The sequence below is a fragment of the Oreochromis aureus genome, linkage group 11 (genome assembly GCF_013358895.1).
Source record: "Oreochromis aureus strain Israel breed Guangdong linkage group 11, ZZ_aureus, whole genome shotgun sequence".
Classification (NCBI taxonomy): Eukaryota; Metazoa; Chordata; class Actinopteri; order Cichliformes; family Cichlidae; genus Oreochromis; species Oreochromis aureus.
Genome location: NC_052952.1, coordinates 8,391,943 through 8,412,039, shown reverse-complemented (window position 1 = coordinate 8,412,039; position 20,097 = coordinate 8,391,943). Strand labels below are relative to the sequence as shown.

Genomic DNA, 20,097 nt, shown 5'->3' with positions numbered 1-20,097 from the left:
AGAATGACTTCTTGACTTTTTCTAAGGCCTTAAAAAAGGCTTAAACTCATAATGCATAATTTTCTATGTATTTACTGTAAAGCCCCGCTCAATGACACCCATCGTGCATGAAGGCTTGTACTATGATCAAACAGTGTAATGATATGAACATGAACTGCACATCAAGCAAAAAAACTGTTAAATAATACAGCAAACGAAACTTAATGAGTCACAAAAGGACACAAATATTTCTACGACTACTGTATTTGTTCAAATAAAAATACAGTTCTATGCATGTTTAGTCAGAAAATGTCTATAAAACTTGCAATTCATTTGTGCATTTACATTTTATGAATGTAAATGCATTGTACAGGATATTACATGACGTTGCCCAGGGCGACAGTATTAAAACATCGCACAAATAATCAAACCTCAATCAGCAACAGTGTTTTGTTTTTTTGTTTTTTAAGTACAGACACATACAGTGCATGTTATATGAAAGAACTAACACACATCAGCATATGGATTGTGTATTGCTTGTCAGTGCACTCAGATTTTTCTACGTGCTAAACATCATACACAAGATGAGGCCAATGGAACCCCCAGAGTGCAGTTTTACAACCTTTAAATTAAAAGGTTAACATCATCTCTCTCTTGATATATCTATATCCATCTATGCATAGAAATAAAGATATATATAAAACAACAGAGCTAAGAGTTTACACCACAGTTAGTAAAAAATAGCCTGTTTCCCTATGAGATTTCCTGAAATCTCAAACACCAACACCAAAATACATCATACAGTTACCCAGAGGACATAGCATTAAGCTATAGTCTATATCTCCTGTTTTTGCCTGTGGGGAATAAAATACACTGATTTTGCCTATGCTCAGCCATAGCTTGAGGCCTTATTGCTACTACCCGTGCTGTACTGATGAAAAACACACAATTTTATTACAATCTGGCATTTGCACGCACGCGCGCACACGCGCGCACACACACACACACACACACACACACACACACACACACACACACACACACACACACACACAGTGAGAAAGAGAAAGACCGCTGAGGCTGTTATAGCCGTAACAGGAAAAACAAACATCACTTACACATGCTAAGTCACACACAAAACTGAAGCCCACATGGCCTAAAAAGGCACATATTCAAGACGATGCACATACAGTATATCTCCCAACTTGCACAGAAAAACAAAAGCTAGAGGGGTGCTTAATTTGTTTATGCTGCAGTTCCTGGAAAAGACTCTGCTCAAGGCTGGCATTACTTCTACATCAGAAGAGATGACTAGAACGGGTCTGCCCTGCTCTTAATGTCTCATCCGCTTTTTTGTTTTTATTTGTCGTCATTCTCGGCATATGTGCTTTTAACAGGTCTGTGTCAACTACTGACTTCATCCTTGGTTTGTAGTTTGTATTTAATATATATTTGTGCGTGTGTTTTTCACCCTATATCATATTCCAAAGCAATTTTGGGGCTAAACCCATACAGGGTCAAATGGTGTCACTACTGCATGGAATACTATAGCACTGTAGAGTTTAGCTGTAGCTATTCTGTTCTTCTGTTTTATTATATTACTTTCAAGTTAAATTCCTCATTTTGATTCCAGCAGCAAAGCACAGTGAAGTTCCATTATGCGCTAAAGATTCAATCCATCACTTGAAAAGACTTCAAATAAGAGTCTGTGTTTAATAACGGAAACAGGCACAGACACATATTCACAGGTGGCCATTAAGCATTTGATCTTCCCTGCTTTCTTTCAACAGAAGCTTCATGTCATCAAGTCGGCTGACAAGCCCTCGGGGTACTGCTCCTTCCTTTCACAAAAAAAAAAAAGACTTATTTTAATGGTGTGACAGAAATCTGTCTGACTCAGAGATAAATGGTAGAGAAGGAGACCAAAATAAGAAAGAGACACAGCTTGAAACATTAGTTCAAGCTGTTTCTTTTAGTGAAATATGTATAACCGTTAAAACCATATCACAGATCCAAAAATTAAATCTATGTTAAATCACTAAAGATGTAAATTAAGTGCAGCTTATAGAAGGAAAATGTCCCCTTTAGACATCAGATAATACTTCCAGTAACCATTATTAATAAATGTAAGTTGATAGTTAATTTAAATTTAGTTGATGACTTACTGTAATTTAGCTCAAAATTCATTTTTTTAATGTAGTTCCTTCCTGTTAAGCAATGAATGATCATTAATGTTTAATAACTGGTTGCAAATTGGTTTATAGAACATTTACATGCTTATTCTAAAGCTGAATATAATTGTTTATAAAAATCTGCAAATTAATGTGATGATATGTAGTTTGTCTATAGCATAAAAATGTTAAAAACGCAATATTTAAAAGTTAAAAGTTATGTTCTAATTCTTGATTTAAAGAGGTTGGCATAAGCTAATTTTAGTTTACTTAATCTTTAAATTTGCTTTCACTTGCTGTTTCCTTATGTTCACTAGTTTTTTGTTTTCATTTTAGGTATCAAAACGCATATGTATAAATACCCAAACACAACAATGCTCGAGGGTTCCAGTGTGTTAAAGTGTGTCCCATGGGGTCTATGTGAAGTGCTGACACGTCCCAGTACTGACACCGAAGGCCACCTTGTGCTCTGACAAACTGGCGCCACTCAAGATCTTGTCAATTATTGATCTGTAATGAAGCCTTTATTAGAAAATGACAAAAAAAAATTGACAATCAATATATAATAACACATAAGGTGTCAGCCACATCATCAGACTGCAACTTATCTGCTATAATACAATATCTAATTGAATATATAATTCTTTAAATATTATTTTTATTATATGTGCTATGATGAATTTACTGAAAAACATTCATTTGATCAATTTTGTGAGTGTGGTATCAAATTTAGCATGATCGCAGAGTGATAACAGAGTGATGCTAATGGAAAAGACATGGTATTGTGACATTTCTGGACTGAAGTGTTTATATATTTCACCATTAATACTTACAAGGTTGACTAATACCCTACAAGTGATGCAATGCCTCAAAGCCACATGATAAATACGTTGCTAAAGCTCAACCCTGAACCACCACAGGTCAAGCCACTGTATGCTTTCTGAAACACCACTTCTTGCATCCTTTGGCTTTCTAAAGTGTCAATTAAAAGTAATCAGATCGGGACACAGGCCAGTTATTTACTTCATGAAAATCACAATAACCTCAGGTCTATTACTCTTGTGTCCCTGAAAGCCCACAAAATGAGAGGGTGTGACAAAAAAAAACAAAAAACAGACAAATAAAGTGCATTTGAACCTCACCTGCTCCCATTCAGCTTTCTATTTGCTTCTTCGCAGGCATGAAATAAAAGCATGGGTGAAAATAAATAGCTGATGCAGTCGAGAGAAAGAGAAAATCCCTGATGCTTTTCTGCCCTTTAATGGGCTTAAAGTTCATTTTCTTCCACTGGCAGGACTTCAAACAACTATACCTCACTTCAACAAGCCTGGGCTCATATATCAACATACACAAAAAGACAAGCAACCGTCAAGGGCAAAGAACATAAGACAAGATCAGGGGCAGAATGAAGATGACAGAATGATGACTAAAGATGACAGAGGTAGGGTTTGCAATCAGTTTTCAGCCAAACTACAAACACACAGTATCCTTTGGCTTTTCAACACACTGTCATTGCAACACAGAGACTACACGTCTTTAACAAGATACATTAAATGTGTGATCCACCTTACACTTTTCACACTACAGCACACAGCGCAATATATTTAAGATTCACATGAAACTGTTGGGGGGACAATACTTCCGATGTATTGTTGTCACTATCACTATAAATGTCTCACTGGTGACAGAGAAACCTACCTTCTTGGTTCCAAAGCCACTTCTGTTAATGCTCCTTTAATCTAAATGAGTGATAGTTTCAGGTGAATCTCACCATACTGGAGTTCATTGTTCTCCTGCATCTGGTTGCCAAAGCTTTAACACCCCTGCCTCGCCCATGCCTGTTAATTACGGCTATTTATTAGCCCCAAACACCCAATTAACAGGCCTTCAGCACAACAAGCAAACACACTAATCTATGCGCAACACATTGAGAGACAACTCCACCAAATATTATGAAGAAAAATTAAACCGAGGACCACCTCAACAATAAGTGTCAAAGCTGTTGAACATTGTCTTTGTTTTTCTTTTCTTCCATTCAGTCCCATAAATATTCAGGTCATTGTTCTTTCTGAGGTGTTTTTGTTCTTTTTGTCTCGTTTTCTCCTCTTCAATATGTGGAAGCTCCAGCTCTTTTCTCTCCTTTATCTTTAATTGATTCATTCCTTCATTGTCCCAAGCTGTCCAGCGTGTTTCAAAAAGCCGAGACTAATGATGCCGGGTTGACCACATCGTTATGACCTATACGAAAAGTGTGTACTATAAACGCAATGATCAACAAAATATGGACAGAATTATGTGCTGCTATTGAAACATTCCAACCAAAATAAACAAAATTCTGCAACAATGAATCAACTTCAGTTGCAAGCTTTTGTAGTGGCAAAATGTCTCCAGCCTTCAAGAAATTGATTACTATGTGGTCGGTATGCATATAACACTTATCATAGCCCTTGTCTTTCATTAAATGAAAGGGATTTCTCACAGAGACGTGGATCAGCTCCAGTGTATGTGACTACAGTTTAATATTTGGACCTACATGGTACAGTATACACAAAAATCTGGATTATTAGCATTAGATCACTGAAATATTCTGGAAGTGAGAGAGGAGAAGAAATACCTTAATTCTCTGTTGCTTATTGATTACATCCTTATAGCAAATGTTCCTTAATATAAAAGTCATTTTTTAATCTGTAGTCAGGAAAAGAAACGGCAAAAAGATTAGGGTGTAGAAGGAAGAATCAAGTTCTTTTAAAAACATAAAACAGAACAGACTCCCACAGCATGATGACATGGTTAACCACAAATGAGCTCTAATGAATGATCCCATCAAACATACAGGAAATTTCTGAAAACAACAATCTCACATGGTTATAATCTACTGACTGACTTTTAGATGAAAAAATAAATATTTTACACAAACATGTCAGATATGACAACTTGGGAATAATCCTTGCCACCCGAACCCGCACAAAGAACATAAGGCAGACTTGCATCACTATTTTTAACTGCCTTCATTTAAATTCTAAAAATCTGGCTTGCTTGCTTACACAGACACACACAGTCACACACCCACACAGACACACAATGCCTGCAGTCAGTTAATGTATCACTTATCCCCCCTACTGTGCCCCAGTTTCTGTAAGTCAGTTATGAGAATAAGGACTTTACAGCAGTGATCCTACATTTGGTGCTATACACACAGCTCATTTGCAGGGCCATGTGAGCAGCATGTCTATATTCCAACTGGAAAAACTGTTGTCTTGAGCGTAAAGTCACTATTCTGCAGGTACTCTAAGATCCTGGTGGATCCTAATATGTTGCTAACACCTCTGCCTATCAGTACATTTACAAGAGCATAGATTAAATAAATAGATAAAACAAAAACAATATGCAAAGGACTTTATGACCAGGCAAATAAAGAGATTTGACACAAGCAAGGCACAAATTCAGGCCTGTCTGTCAACAAACAGTTCAGAGTTCAGATGGTTCTGAATACAAATTATGTCATTTGGTCAGTGTAGGCAGCATGCCCACTGAGGAGCTGCATAAAAGGCAATATGAGATAAACACAGATGGGTTTTTTCTTTTCAGAGAGAATTTTGTGCAGACCCAGAGTCTGTGTGTAAATATATAATCACATCTAATGGGAAATCACACTCCTGTTACTGGAGTTAAGAAAAATACTAATATAGCGTTAACTGTAAACTTTTAATGAAATACCAGAGGAATTTTTAAAAGGCTGAAATAAAAGTTTAAAGATGTATCCGGACTAACAACAGGGATCTCTTGCACATGAAATGGTGGGTGGTGCGCTCTCCCAGAACAAAGCTACGCTGCCAAATAAAGCGACCCTAACTCAACTGAATTAAGATGATTTTAGTTTCATCAACATTGTCTTGGACTGATTCCAACACAAATGTGGTAACAAAACTGACTTTTTCCTTTTGTTTTGTAAAGGAACATTTATGTCTGCACTGCTTATAGCGACTGCTGAAGTAAGTTATGTTGGACAAATAGATACTCTGTAAACATACAGTGGACAAGATAAAAGCCAAGTAGAATCAATAAGCAAATGCAAGATTTCAAACTGTGTTAACATGCAATTTACAATGGAAGATAAACTTTCCAAAGACCCGTGAAACTAGAAGATAAAGCGTTGTGCAGTATGTAGTGTATACAGGCAAAGGGAATTAATTATAGAGAAGGGCCGAGTTTTTCCAGTGTTCTGATGAAGTGTGTGCGACTCTGACTGTGCAGTACTGTGATAAGCTGGGATTTAAGTGGGAGAAGTGCATTAAATAACCTTAAAACACACATAAAATTCGTACAGCATAAGATCCAGGTATCTTGGTCTCTGTGCTAACAATTATCCATCTGTGCTTTAGTTAGCGGCTTAGATGGAACATGACAGGATTTTTCTTAACTGCTCTTTAGAATACCTGACATCAATAAGCAGGAGGAAATTTTAAAAAAATGCCAGGATCGGTTTTAGCATGTCACCATACCTCTAAATTTACAAGGATTCCTCAGAGAATTGACATTGTAGCTGTCTGGTGTATGGAACAGAGTGTTGGCAACTTTGTACCTCAGCAACCTCGCTCTGTAATTTACTCTGTACATACTCTGCTACTTTTGATACAACTCCTAAACACTTCCACTTTGCAATATAAAACTCACAGTTGATTGCGAAATGTCTACCATGGAAGAAATTTCACAAACTGAGCTGTTGCAACGATGACATCCTATTACAGTACCATGCTCAAATTCAGTGAAAAAAGAAAAACCCATTCTTTCACAATTGTTTTTAAAGGCACGCTTCATGCAAAGTACGTGATTTTATACACTTGTAGCAAAGGGACTGTCTGATGAAGATATTTATTCAGTATATATAATGGAGGCTGCAGGAAGTATTGGGAGCATAATGTCGATTATCCAAAATAAAGTTAGATAAAGAACAAGAAACAGTTGGGAAATTGTCATTTTGGTCAATTGAGGGAATTTTATTTTGAAAGGCCAAAACATTTACAGGTACAATGTTTAAACAATGGTAGTCAGAAACTGAGCCAGTGAGGCAGGATTATTGCCATTGCACAGCCAAACAAGTAAAAACTTTCAGATCTCTGATTTGGTATAAACCAAAGCCATTTTCATCACATCATACAGACTTAATATGTTATGTACCTTAGCCAACCTAAAGCCCCCTCAGGTTTGTCACAAAGATTTTATCAGCGGGTAACTGCCAGGCTGCTAACGATCTATTACTTTAATTACTATAGAAAAGCATCAAGAGGTGCAACAAAAGTGCACAGTTAGTCTGATCCACTGCCCAAAAGAACAATCTACAATATGTAATAGCAAAACTTTGCATTGAAAGTGTGAGCCCTGATGTGCAACCCAGTGAGTAAGTATGCTCCAGGCCACATTCATGATGTGATGTGACAGCTTCAGGCTTGGACACTGCAAGCTATGCCAAAGGAAATTCACAATTATCATGGAAAAGAGTTTCTTTTATGAGCATAAAACTAAATGAAACAGAATCAACTGCTTTTGTATGCTAACTACAAAAAAGTCTAAGTAAAAAAAAAGAGCAAAACGGGTCATTCACAGAAAAGCAAAAACTGCTGGATGAATAGACAAGTTAAGCGAACATGGCAAAAAAATAAATTACCATAACCAGTACTAGTGTCTCATTTTTCCACTTCCTCCTTGTCTTGTTCTGAATAGTCAGTTAATTAACAGCAAAAGAAAAAAAACGAAAGCACGGCAAGCAAAAGTCAAGTTTAACAAAGACAGAGGTTAACATTTCACAACAATGCAAAACAACAGCAGCTTAAAAACTCATTTTAAAGAAAATAAAAGCAATTAAAAATGGCAAAAGGGGAAAAAAAGAAAATGCTAATTGTTTGGTTTAGTAACAGGCGGGAAAAAAAGACCAGTTTTGTAGAGAGCTGCTAGACTAATTAGAATTTTTCCTTTTATTTCCCAATGATAGATAACTCTGTAAACTTCTCCTAAACAAAGCAGTACTTCAGAATATCCAAAGGGGGAGTTTATTAATGTGTAATTAAGTGTTTTATTTTCTACACATGCCTTTATTCCCTGTTTGGGCCTTCATTATGAGCCTATTATTTAGCCGTGTCTAACTCCCCTTTTATTACTATATTCCCCATTTCTGTTTGGCTCCCTCTGTGTGTGTTTCTTATGTGGCTGGGCAGGTGCACCGGACCATATTGACAGCTTGTCCCTCCTCTCTTGCCGCAGGGAAAACTGTCACCCCTGTCATTCAGGCCTATGAACACAGCATGGAGAGTGTATGTGTGTCTGTCTGTGTGTGTTCTCAGGAGACTGTGACAGTGCGTGGGGGAGAAGAGGTGCTGTGTTAACTCTACCAGAAACAGCTGAATGTGTGGACGCACACATTGGTGACAATGACCTAATCATGATGGGGACTCCACAACCTCAACCTGGAAGGGCAAATCCTTCAGGGAGCAAAACTTTGCAAGTGATGACACGGTGATGCAGCAAAGTCTGAATGAGAAAAGTGCAATTACACACTTTAACTACACATTTATACAGGGAAATGTAACTTGGGTGTTCTTGGCAAACAATAGCAAGGATGCTAGTATTACTGTGCATCACCACTGACTATGCAATACGCATAAGAAAAACTCCAAGTATCTGAATAACTTGAGCGATGAACAGGTTTTAAATTGTTTTCACTGTAAAAAAAAATACTTATTGGTTAATACTGGAGGCCGTGTTGGTGTTTGTTCCTCAGACAATTACACAAAGAGATATGTCATTATTTTTCTTACAAGTCTGTCTATAATTAGTCAGTCATTTCTCTGTATCATCCTCTCATTTCATTCACAGGATTCTCTGTGTGTCACCACATAATGACAATTTTAATATGAGTGTAATGTCCACACTCATATTAAAGTTTAACTCTCCCTATTTTGGGCATAGGTCAATCGATTAATCCAAATTGCCCATAGGTGTGAATGCAGGAGTGAATGTGAGTGTGAATGGTTGTCTGTCTCTGTGTGTTAGCCCTGCGACAGACTGGCGACCTGTCCAGGGTGTACCCCGCCTCTCGCCCTATGACAGCTGGGATAGGCTCCAGCGCCCCCCGCGACCCTGAAAAGGATAAACGGAAGTGAATGGATGGATGGATGGATGGTGTAATGTCCAATCAGAATGTCAACATCTGGCTGGAAAAAGCTGATTGGGGAGAAATTTCCACAAAGAATTTCAAATATCAACCACCAGACCAAAGGACAGTTTTCAGTTTCACCTTGGTGTCACCATTCACAGAATATCTTCCTGTCCTTTCTTTTGAAAAGCTCAGCATTTATATCTTTTAGTAAAATTCTCTGCATTAGAAAAAACCCTACAATGGTATACTGCCCCTCTACTGCATGCTAGAGAAAAGAAGTTTGGCATTGATATAAAAAAAACAGAAACCTCCACCCTAGAAGTTTGTTTGTTTGTTTTGATTTTTTTTAAGTTGAAGGCAGCAAAAAACAACAAAAACCAAAAACAAACAAGAACATGCAATCCTGCAAAAAAAGAAGAAAAAAGCCCCAAAACAATAACACAAGGATGCAACAAGGCTTAATAGGTTACACTGTCAAAGCCTAAGAGAGTCTGTATGTGAGTGTGTCCGATGGGGGCACTGGCCCCAGACAAAGTGCTCTGCCAGCTTTCTGCCCACTGCTCTTTTCATTGCTGATGGATGGGCCTTGTTCAGCACCATCTGGCTAAGGGATACCTCACATTAATCATTGTAAACACACACACACACACACACACCACAAGAAGGTCTTTTAAACATAAATACACCAGAAGAGTGCAATTGTCTATAAGTAATGTATACTAACTGTTTAAAAGTGGAGCGCTCCAATCACTCACTATGACTTATACATATTCATACATTTATATTTTTTAAACTAGGTGATTATTTATATTTATATTAACATAATTTTCTCTAGAGGCAGATTTCGGGGGGTGTTTAACACCATTTAACGTGCACAGACTGCAATATTGTTTAACTTGTAATGTCAAACTGAAAACAAAAAGAAAACAAAGACAGAAAACACGTATGCTTTTTAAAAACCTGTTATGGTTTTTATTTAGTGAGCCATTTGCTCAGTTTGTCATTCAGAATTACTGAAGATAGATTAAGAAACAAGCTCTGTACAAAAACAACAATTAGTTCATTTAAAAACATTGTTTCATCGGGTTGGTACCCTGAAGCTACAATAAAGCCTCGACTAACTCACAACCCTCTCCCCAACTCAGTCTTTATTAATGACCTTTTCATCACAACAGGCAGATGCATAAAAACAATAATGGCTTCAGAAACGACTATTTCTCCCTTCTCTCTAAATCTAAATGCCGACTCGCTCGTTATCTCTCCCTCAGCCTCACGCACAAAAACACACACAGACATAGGATGTAGAGCTGGGCGATATGACCCAAAATTCATATCTCGATATTTCTTAGCTGGATGGCGATATAAGATATATATCTCGATATTTTTTTAAAGCCATAAAGTAAGAACAAAAAGAGAGTTCTTAGTCAAAGCGATGTCCCAGATGTCACACAGGCACTTTTATTAACATACAGCATAGATGTACATGAAAAAAACTACTCAAAAATAAATTATGAGCATTTATTAAATAATGATGCTCTATAAATAAAAGAAAACTATGTTGTTTTGTGCATAACAAAGAGCTCACAATTGTGCAGTCAAAATGTAAACTAAAAGACGCTGAGCATAATAACAGACAGATTTCACAGCTGCTCTGTTCCCAACTTCTACTGCGTGACTGACAGCCTGGAGTTTGAAATCCGCTTCGTAACCATGTCTCTGAACAGGTGCCGTTTATGGTCCTTATACACACACAATACGGTAATATTACGTTGAAGCTAGAGCTGGGCGATATAAGATTTTTTCATATCACGATATGTTTTTTTCATTTCAGGCGATAACGATATATATCACGATATAAGCCAAATAACTATATTTGTAAGATTTAAATGTGCCGTTGCTCACAAGTAAAATGTGAAATAACCAGCAGCTTGTTTTGATTTAAATATTTATTTCCCATAATAAGTTCAACAGGGTAGATGTACTTAAGGAACATGAGACTTCAGTTTCAGATAAATAAAGGCAAATATTGCAAACTACACAAAAGGGCAGCGCTAAAGCGTTTAAGTTTCAAAACAGAAAAAACAAAACGGACTACTAAATTGTCAATTCCACTTAGAAACAAAATTTTAATTCTAAAAATAAATCTTAGTTTGTTTTACAGAAGAACAGACAAAATTGACTAACTTTTGTCAATATCAAATAAACTGAGAACTAAAAGGAAATTCTCAATCTCTCCTTGTTGTATAGCTTAGCTTTTCAAACTGTTTTAATAGTTACTTTAGTCCAGAGGTTCCCAAAGTGTGGGGGGCCCGCCCCTGCAGAGCCATTGCAGGGGGCGCGGTATGAAAAAAAAAAAAAAAAAAAAAAGAAAGCTTGGACACTGCTAGCATAATGGACAGGTTTTTGATGGGGCTCCCACACAAACGCATAAAGCAGGAGATGAAGCATCGCCAAATATGTTTCCAAACCAACTTCCTTCCAAGCCAAAGACTAGAAAATATGGTGAAGCATATCTTCCTTTGGCTTCACCTGCACAAGTGCCAAGGTAGGTCTCCCCTGCAGAATTAGTTTTCCCTGCGCGGGAGCAGCGCTGGGCTCTCCAAATCACGGACAAACTGGATCCCACATTCTTGATTTTTAGTTCAAAGGAATTTGCAAAGAAAAACACTGACTTGTAATACGTTTCACCTCTCATAACTTCACTTCCTGTAATAACTAACTACTCCTGACATTTTGGACATGTTAGCTCTTTATGCAGTAAAGTTACAGCGGGATACAAATAATATCAGGCTGATCCTGCCGTAATTTGTTCCCCCGGTTCAAATCACGGACAAACAGTATCCCACAGCTGTTTTTGTTTTTGAAACCATTTTGCACAGAGAGGCATTTTTTGAAAAATGTATTGATAGCAATGTTGAAAATTATTACACAGGAAAAAAAAACAACTACACGTAAAATAATTACACCATAACGCCTCTGCCTTTCTAAATGGAGAGACAGTAACTGCGTGTGTATTTGTAAGCGTGTAAAACCTGAAGATAGTCAGATTAACAGTATTTTGTCTCTATCTGCCATTCTGCAATTCATCTCATTTAAACAATAACGTGGCGCACAGCGTGACGTGAAAAGAGGCACATACTTTTGTCGTTGCGTGACAAACTCTGTAATCCTCGCCCACACATAAACGCAAAAAGGAGTTTTAAATAATCTCCGCGGTGAATCGCAACGCCGTTTACGTGTTGACGAAAACCCAAACGCATAGAAACAGCTGAGTTTTCAAAAATACCCGTGTAGGTGTGGACGCAGCGTAAAAGAGTTAGTAGTATATTTTATTACTACCTGTAATTTATTGCCGTTTACTTGTATTTGCTTAATTGTTTACTAAATGTTTGAGGTGTGAAATAAACCGCAATGGAGCAAAATATGGGTGTGTGTGGTTGGAGGATGTGTTTGTGCGGTGGGGGGGCGCGAACATTTTTCTTGTAAAACAAAGGGGGGCCCAGCAAAAAAAGTTTGGGAACCACTGCTTTAGTCTGACAAAAAAAGCCGAATCAGTCAGAGATGAGCATGCATTTATTGTATTTCCAGACTTGTTTTTGGCACAATTTACAGTGCTGCGCTACTCTGTTTTTGTCAGACTTGAAATAGCCGAAATACCTTCACACTACGGAACTTCTGTGGCCCTTCTGTTCGACAATCTCTCCGGAATTGGAACCATCATCGGTTTTTTCTTCGATAACCTTCGCTCACGCTCTCGGTTGATTTTTCTCTAGTCGGCGCACTCATTTCCTCCATTACCTGGGCAGCCCGGCTGGCTGCTTCCCAAACAAATACACATGTGCGCCTTGGCACTTGTGCTGTACGTAACAAGTCACGTGACGTGACGCTGCGGCTGTGATTGGTTCGGCTCTGCGCTACTTAATTTGGATTGGCTGTTCTTTTTTTTCTTTTTTTTAAGAGGACAAGAGAGATGAGGCCTATCGCAATAGTTAAGTTTTTCTATCGAGAAAAAGTTATTTCACAATACATATCGTTATCGTTCTATCGCCCAGCTCTAGTTGAAGCACATTACGTATCACTACGCGAGGCTCCTCGGTAGCCGTAATGCTTCGACAATCCATCAAGCGGTGCAGCTCCGTAGCTTACCAAAGTCGTACTAAAACATTTTTTGACAGATTGCTGAGCGCTGTGTATCACATAAAATCGGTTCGCGGTCATCAAGCACAACCAGAATTCATACAAAAGGCGGCGCAGTCAACTTTTGAGAAAATGAAAGGATTTCAGGCCGCATGGCGCATGGCTAGCGTTAGCGTGGTTAGCTCGTTAACACGTTGACGCTGTCCAGCCCCACGCGCGGGCGATGCGCAGTAACTCATTAACGGAGATTTGCCGTGTCCATCTTGTTGCTGCCTGCAGGTGAAGCGATGGGGAGGAGGGGAGTTGTGTTCAGTGAAGGAGGCGAGGTCGAGTAACGCTGCGTAAAGACAAAAGTGGACGAAAGAGAGGCAAACTTGCGGCTCCGCAACTATAATTATAACGTAACATAGACTATATCGATATAAAGGATATTGTCACATCTTATATCTCGTATAAAAATATATCGATATTTTTAAAAAACTCGATATATCGCCCAGCTCTAATAGGATGTGTTAGTAAACACATGATATCCTTAAATAAACCATAAGCTGAGCTAGCAGACACCCAAGGGAATCATGGAAAATGAGGGACATTATCAGAATAACTATTGTATTTTCTATGTATTCCTTCTGTTTCCTTTTACTAAGACGGCTATATGGGCTTAATACAAGCTGATTTCCCCTTCAAAACATTTTTTTGAGACACAGTATATGGACATGTGGCTAAAGTACATCTGAGACAGGAATTAACTTATTCTACCTGTATATGTGGGAGAATGCATGCTTGACATTACATTAGATGTTGTCAATACAAGCAATGCTCTAAATATCATTACTATCATTTTAACGTTAATAATAAATAATCAGGCCCCATCTTATCTTAATGATCTACCATATCAGCCCATTAGAGCACTTCGCTCTCACACTGCAGGCTTACTTGTTGTTCCTAGAGTATTTAAAAGTAGAATGGGAGGGAGAGCCTTGAGCTTTCAGGCCCCTCTTCTGTGGAACCAGCTTCCAGTTTGGATTCAGGAGACAGACACTATCTCTACTTTTAAGATCAGGCTTAAAACTTTCCTTTTTGCTAAAGCATATAGTTAGGGCTGGATCAGGTGACCCTGAATCCTCCCTTAGTTATGCTGCAATAGACATAGGCTGCCGGGGGATTCCTATGATGCATTGAGTATTTCTTCTTCAGTCACCTTTCTAACTCACTATGAGTTAATAGAACTCTCTGCATTGAATCAACTGGTTGCAGCAGATGGCCCCGCCCCTCCCTGAGCCTGGTTCTGCCGGAGGTTTCTTCCTGTTAAAAGGGAGTTTTTCCTTCCCACTGTCGCCAAAGTGCTTGCTCATAGGGGGTCATATGATTGTTGGGGTTTTCTCTTTATGTATTATTGTAGGGTCTACCTTACAATAAAAAGCGCCTTGAGGCGACTGTTGTTGTGATTTGGCGCTATATAAATAAAATTGAATTGAATTGAACCTTCAGGTCAGTCTATTCATCTTTGAAGGAGAGGTCATAGGTCAAATGTGGCATGATATTTTAAATACTTATACAGTACCTTCTGTATGTTGACAATAGGCAGCACACTTGAATCATAGTTTCTGTTTTAAGGGTTTTTGCCAATTTTCGACCAATAAATCGTTAAGCAGAGCTTTAAGATCTCTGTGGATGTAAGACAAATGTGTACAAATAGACTACACATGATCCCACTCTAGATCACTAAAGTGCTACAAATGTGCTCTACAGTATAAACAAACACAATGTAATGTGCAAAATAAAAATAAAAAATATCACAACCAACCTCAGATTATGTCTGATATATAGTGTCAAATGTACTGTATTATTTCAACAGCCCTTAATTCATTCTTTCATAAATCAACATCCATGTATACTTTGACCTTTCATAAAAGATGACAGTATGTGGAGCTGAAAAGAAAATAGCCATAAGCTTTACGATATGGGTTTTATTTCAATTTCAGAAAGAGATATTCTTTATGTGTAGCGTCCTGTTATTAAATTCAAAGATTTATCCAAAAGGTGGACCAGGGTTTAATGAGGCATTTTGAGGCTTTCTGCAGTAGTAAGAATTTAACTTCTTCAATAAAGTTAAACTTTATCAGCATGTTCAACAAACAGAAGGAAAACATGAAAATGAAAAAAGACATTTACAAGATGCCGCAGCTTACCACGCCAAGTTCTGAGTGGCATACTGTCACACATCTGGTTTCTCAATCCCCGTGAGAATCATACTTAAAGATAGAGCATGCTTATGAACCATGTCTGATTGAGATAAAAACACATTTATAAATTTTAATAGCATTCTCGTCTTCTCCTTATTCACCTTCTCTGCTTTTGCTAGAAATTCTCTTTTCTACTAATTTTTCTGAATGCCTGTCTGAGGTTGTGTGCATCTGTGTTTTGCAAAGGTGTGTGTCTACACCAGTAAAAACGTGATCTCTCCCAAATCTTTTAAATTAGTGCTTAACACATAAAAAAAATACTTTGTTACAAATAAAAAGCTAAGCTAAAGTGTTGCTACATGGCTGGATATAACTGATCTCTTTCATGATGGGAGATAGTTTTAGAGTTCATGGGTTTGACCCTTATAGAACATGGCTTTATATATGAGTGCAACACATAAAAGTTATCATCCCAAAGGTTTCATCATCATGAACGTGCCTGAATAGTGTCATTTTTGGTCTGCTGTGAAATGTCAATCTGATAACATTTGATTTTCTTTTCCGTGCTAACAGCACAAAGCCAAGGTCACATGACACAGAGCGTTTCTGTGATGTTGTGCAATCAACAGAGTGACAACTATTGGCTCTACAGCTGTGGCTCAGACAACAAACAACAGTTTTAAGAGTGGAAAAAAAGCCTCAACTCTCGTCGACACTCATCTAGTAGCACATTGTGAATTTGTCCCTCTGCAATAGCTTGTCAACAATGACTTCTAGTCGAATGTCCTCGGGTATCCAAGAGAATTTTATAACACGTATGGCTTTTTCTTCTTATAAGTGCAGTTCATGACTTTTTGATCGCACCTCGTATGAACCCAGACGGAGACAAATACAGGAGGATCCACACATGGACAGAGATGATTAGCTTTATATCAGACTTCACTCTCTCAAACACGCTCGCCCTCACGATGCATTCAGGAACAAACACTTGAGCCGTCCTCATTCACTAGATTGCTAACAAGAGCCATAGATCTTGGAGAGACAACAAATTCATCACAGCCTTGAATACAAGACAGTGATGTTGACCTACAACAACTAACCTTGTGGTCTAGAGGTGAATGACACTGAAAGCTCAAAGCTCTGCTCGTTGAGATACATTAAATGAGCAGATAAAACAATATACAGTGTTGAAAAAGAAATGCTGCAATTCACGCTGCGAGGAAAGTTATTCAGGAACAAACAGTGAAAGATCTTACCTTATGGTCATAAGGGTTGTAAGAGTGGAAGACCTGCGACAGCTCTTTAGTTCTTTGCTTCTTCTGCAGACAGAAAAAAAAAGGAGAAATGTTTAAAAATCACTTACATAATTAACACAAAACAAATAATCTCACTAATAAATGACGTTATGTTTTTTAATGACATGCATCTATCCAATTTGGGTGGAGACTTGAAGAGGTGCAGTATCGTGTTTGAAGCTGGATGAGGGGGTGATCATATTTTTGGAAGTGCAAACCCACGGGGAGATTTGTGACCTTGGATGATTTCAGTTTTTGATCTTAAACATTGTTACATACGTCTGTCACCTAATTCAGGTAAGATTATTAATAAACATCTAAAAGTGACTCTTTTCAAGATCAACCGATCAACAACAGCAGAGGCTAACCACTCATTGTGACTGTGGCTAGCTTTCCTGAAACAGTGTCAGTAACACATTCAAACCTTTGGTGCTAATTAACCACTTTGATTTAACTGTAGCTCCATCTACGTAGTTAAAAAGACTTGATTACTCTCTTACTACACGGCTAACAATAGAACTTTAAAATGACAACTCAGTTCAGTTTTATTTATATAGCGCCAAAACACAAGTACTGTTGCCTCAAGGTGCTTTATACTGTAAGGTAAAAAACCTACAAAAATACAGTCAGACTCAACAATGGAAACAAAGGATTTCTGAAAGATTCACAGCCTGAATTTTCTTGTCCTTCTTTATTTGTTTTGTTTGTCAAACATTCCTTTGGGCGTGTGATACACTTTATTTTTACTTGGTCCTCAGCATTTCTGATAATGATCATAGAGATATTATACAGATATGGACATACATTACAGCTCCACTGATATTAACTGGATTATTTCAAATGGATGGGAAAAAAGCCAAAGCTTACAAGTATGCCCACAGTGAATTTATAATAATAATGAATGGACACAGTTGGAATGTATTTATCTGTACACCATCTGTGGCAGAAAATACTTCATTTCATTTCTAGTTAAAGTCTGGCCTTCGTGTACTTACTCTATAATGAGATGCACAAGCGTGAGACGTGAAGGTTTGATATGTGGCAGTTGTTGATGCAATCAGTTACATGAGGCTGATGCAGCTACAGAAAGTGCTAATTAGCTCACTGATTAGGCCATGTATGGCTAAAGGGAAAGGGCATATGAATATGGTACTGTACCTAAAGGGAGTATGCATTCATAGCTATTCTCCCTCCTGCTCTCCCCCCCTCGTCTCTCTGTCTTTTTGAGTGTTAGAATGTGCAGGGTTGAGCTGAATGTCCTTAAGCATGAGCCGTTTATGCTGAACAGAAAACTTGTTGTTCTGCTATCGCACAGCTGGACAAACAGGCTAATTCCAGACTGGCAAAGACAGCTTGATCTTTCAACGCAGAGGAGGAAAAATGTCTGCTGACTAACTAAGCATAACATTAAACTAACCACATCTAACATGGTGTAGTCAAACGGACAAAGTTTCAAAAGCATGCCATACAACTTCTGCTGAAGTCCACAGATAAGAGAAAAATGAGGCCAAATTAAGAAAATAATAATACAATAAAAGATGTGGTGTATGAACAGAAATGTTGTGTTTTGGCCAGTTTGGACCTTTTCTGTTGTTCTCTGCCACTGCTCCTCTCATAGCTTGTAGCTCTTTTCTCCATTCCTCCCATCTATTCGCTTTCTTCTGTTTCCATATGTTACCCATCTTTTACTCATTGTCTGTTCACTCAAGCCTCTTCTGATCCATACAATCCTGTAATCATTGGCCCCGTCCCACTGCCATCCTCACATTCTTGTTTTCATCTGATTCCCTCTCTATTCCTCTGCCAAAGGCTTCTTTGGAATCCCCAAATCCTCTTTTCTCTCATTTTCTCTGCCTTTCCACAGACCCCTCAATGCCCCTCCTCCTCCTGTTCTGTTTTTCCAGAGGGGGAAAACTCATTCTAATCATTCATTCTTCGCTCTCTTGCCCACTCTCCCCCACGTAAGTATGTCTCTTGATAATTTCTTGCACTCTCTCCTTTTGCCTTGAGCACCTCGGCTATGAGCAGCAATCTCATCATTGTTCCTCAACACCTTTCTCCCCCTTCCTATCATCTCTTCATAACTTTTACCATCACTCTGTATTCAATGATGCTCCATGGTGTGTTTGTGTGAGAGAGTGCGACTAAGACGGCTGTAACTCCAGGTAAGGATTTATCAAGCCCCAATGAATACTCAGCAGAATTTGGTTCTTTTCAGGAGCAGCACACATACACACACCAACACAACAAACAACAACAACGTGCCAACTCGAAGGCACACACTGACTAACACAAACAAACAAAAGCTGTACACTCATATGGACAAAGGTATGAATACAAGGGATTCAAAGATCAACATAAAACAGACAAATAGAAGACAAAAAGAGATAATGTGAGCCTAAAAAAAGCTGTTAAAAGATAAAAACTCATGAAAAAAAGAGATAAATTCCCAGTGTCGTACCAGATCGGGAAGAGGTGGAAACCTCAGCTCGTTATTTGAAATCCTACAGCTTTGTAATATTCTCAAGTCAACTTACCTGTTCCTAACCTTTAGGATAGGAGCTACAAAATTCCTTTAAACCCCCTGACTATTGTGGAAAGCTGCTAAAGAAAGCTGAATGCTCTCATTATCCCACAACTGCTCTGTCTGTGGGCCCTAGAATAAGAACTACACTCTTAGCTATAGCAGTAAAAGTCTAACTACATGCATTAGTTTATAGTCTAGAGGTAAAGATGTGTAGACTACAACCCAAACAGACCGCGGATGATCTGTAAACACATAATATCATTTACATCAGCGGTCCCCAACCCCGGACTGGTCCGTGAGTCGTTTGTTGCCGGGCCGTGAGAGTTGAGGCTCTGTGTTGTAGTTTTGGTCTTATTTTGTGAAGCATTAAAGGGCAGAGAGGAGGTGGTTTATGTTGTTTTTCAGTTACACAATTACACACTGAATTTGCGTTTATTATTATATTTACAAAAAAATCACAATTTTTGTCTTGATCGTTCATTTAACTCTGTTTCCTAAAGGCTCTTTTCCTGTGTTGGAGATTTTGTGTCTTATTTTGAAAGAAATATTTACTGCTTTCTCACACACCATCCAAAACGACCAGAGAGACATTAACCTCCTAGGACCTTTCTGAAATCTAACCAAATATGTGGACATTTTCTTTAATTCA

At 38.2% G+C, this 20,097-nt stretch overlaps 1 protein-coding gene across 1 annotated transcript in view; it reads right to left on the bottom strand.

Annotated features, from left to right (window-relative positions):
* cdkal1 (CDK5 regulatory subunit associated protein 1-like 1) overlaps positions 1–20,097 on the bottom strand; it is a 244,967-nt gene that overhangs the window by 40,142 nt on the left and 184,728 nt on the right. Inside the window, exon 12 of the mRNA XM_031751788.2 lies at positions 16,883–16,945. Coding sequence (XP_031607648.1) covers positions 16,883–16,945 — 63 coding nt within the window. The remainder of the gene's footprint in view (positions 1–16,882; positions 16,946–20,097) is intronic.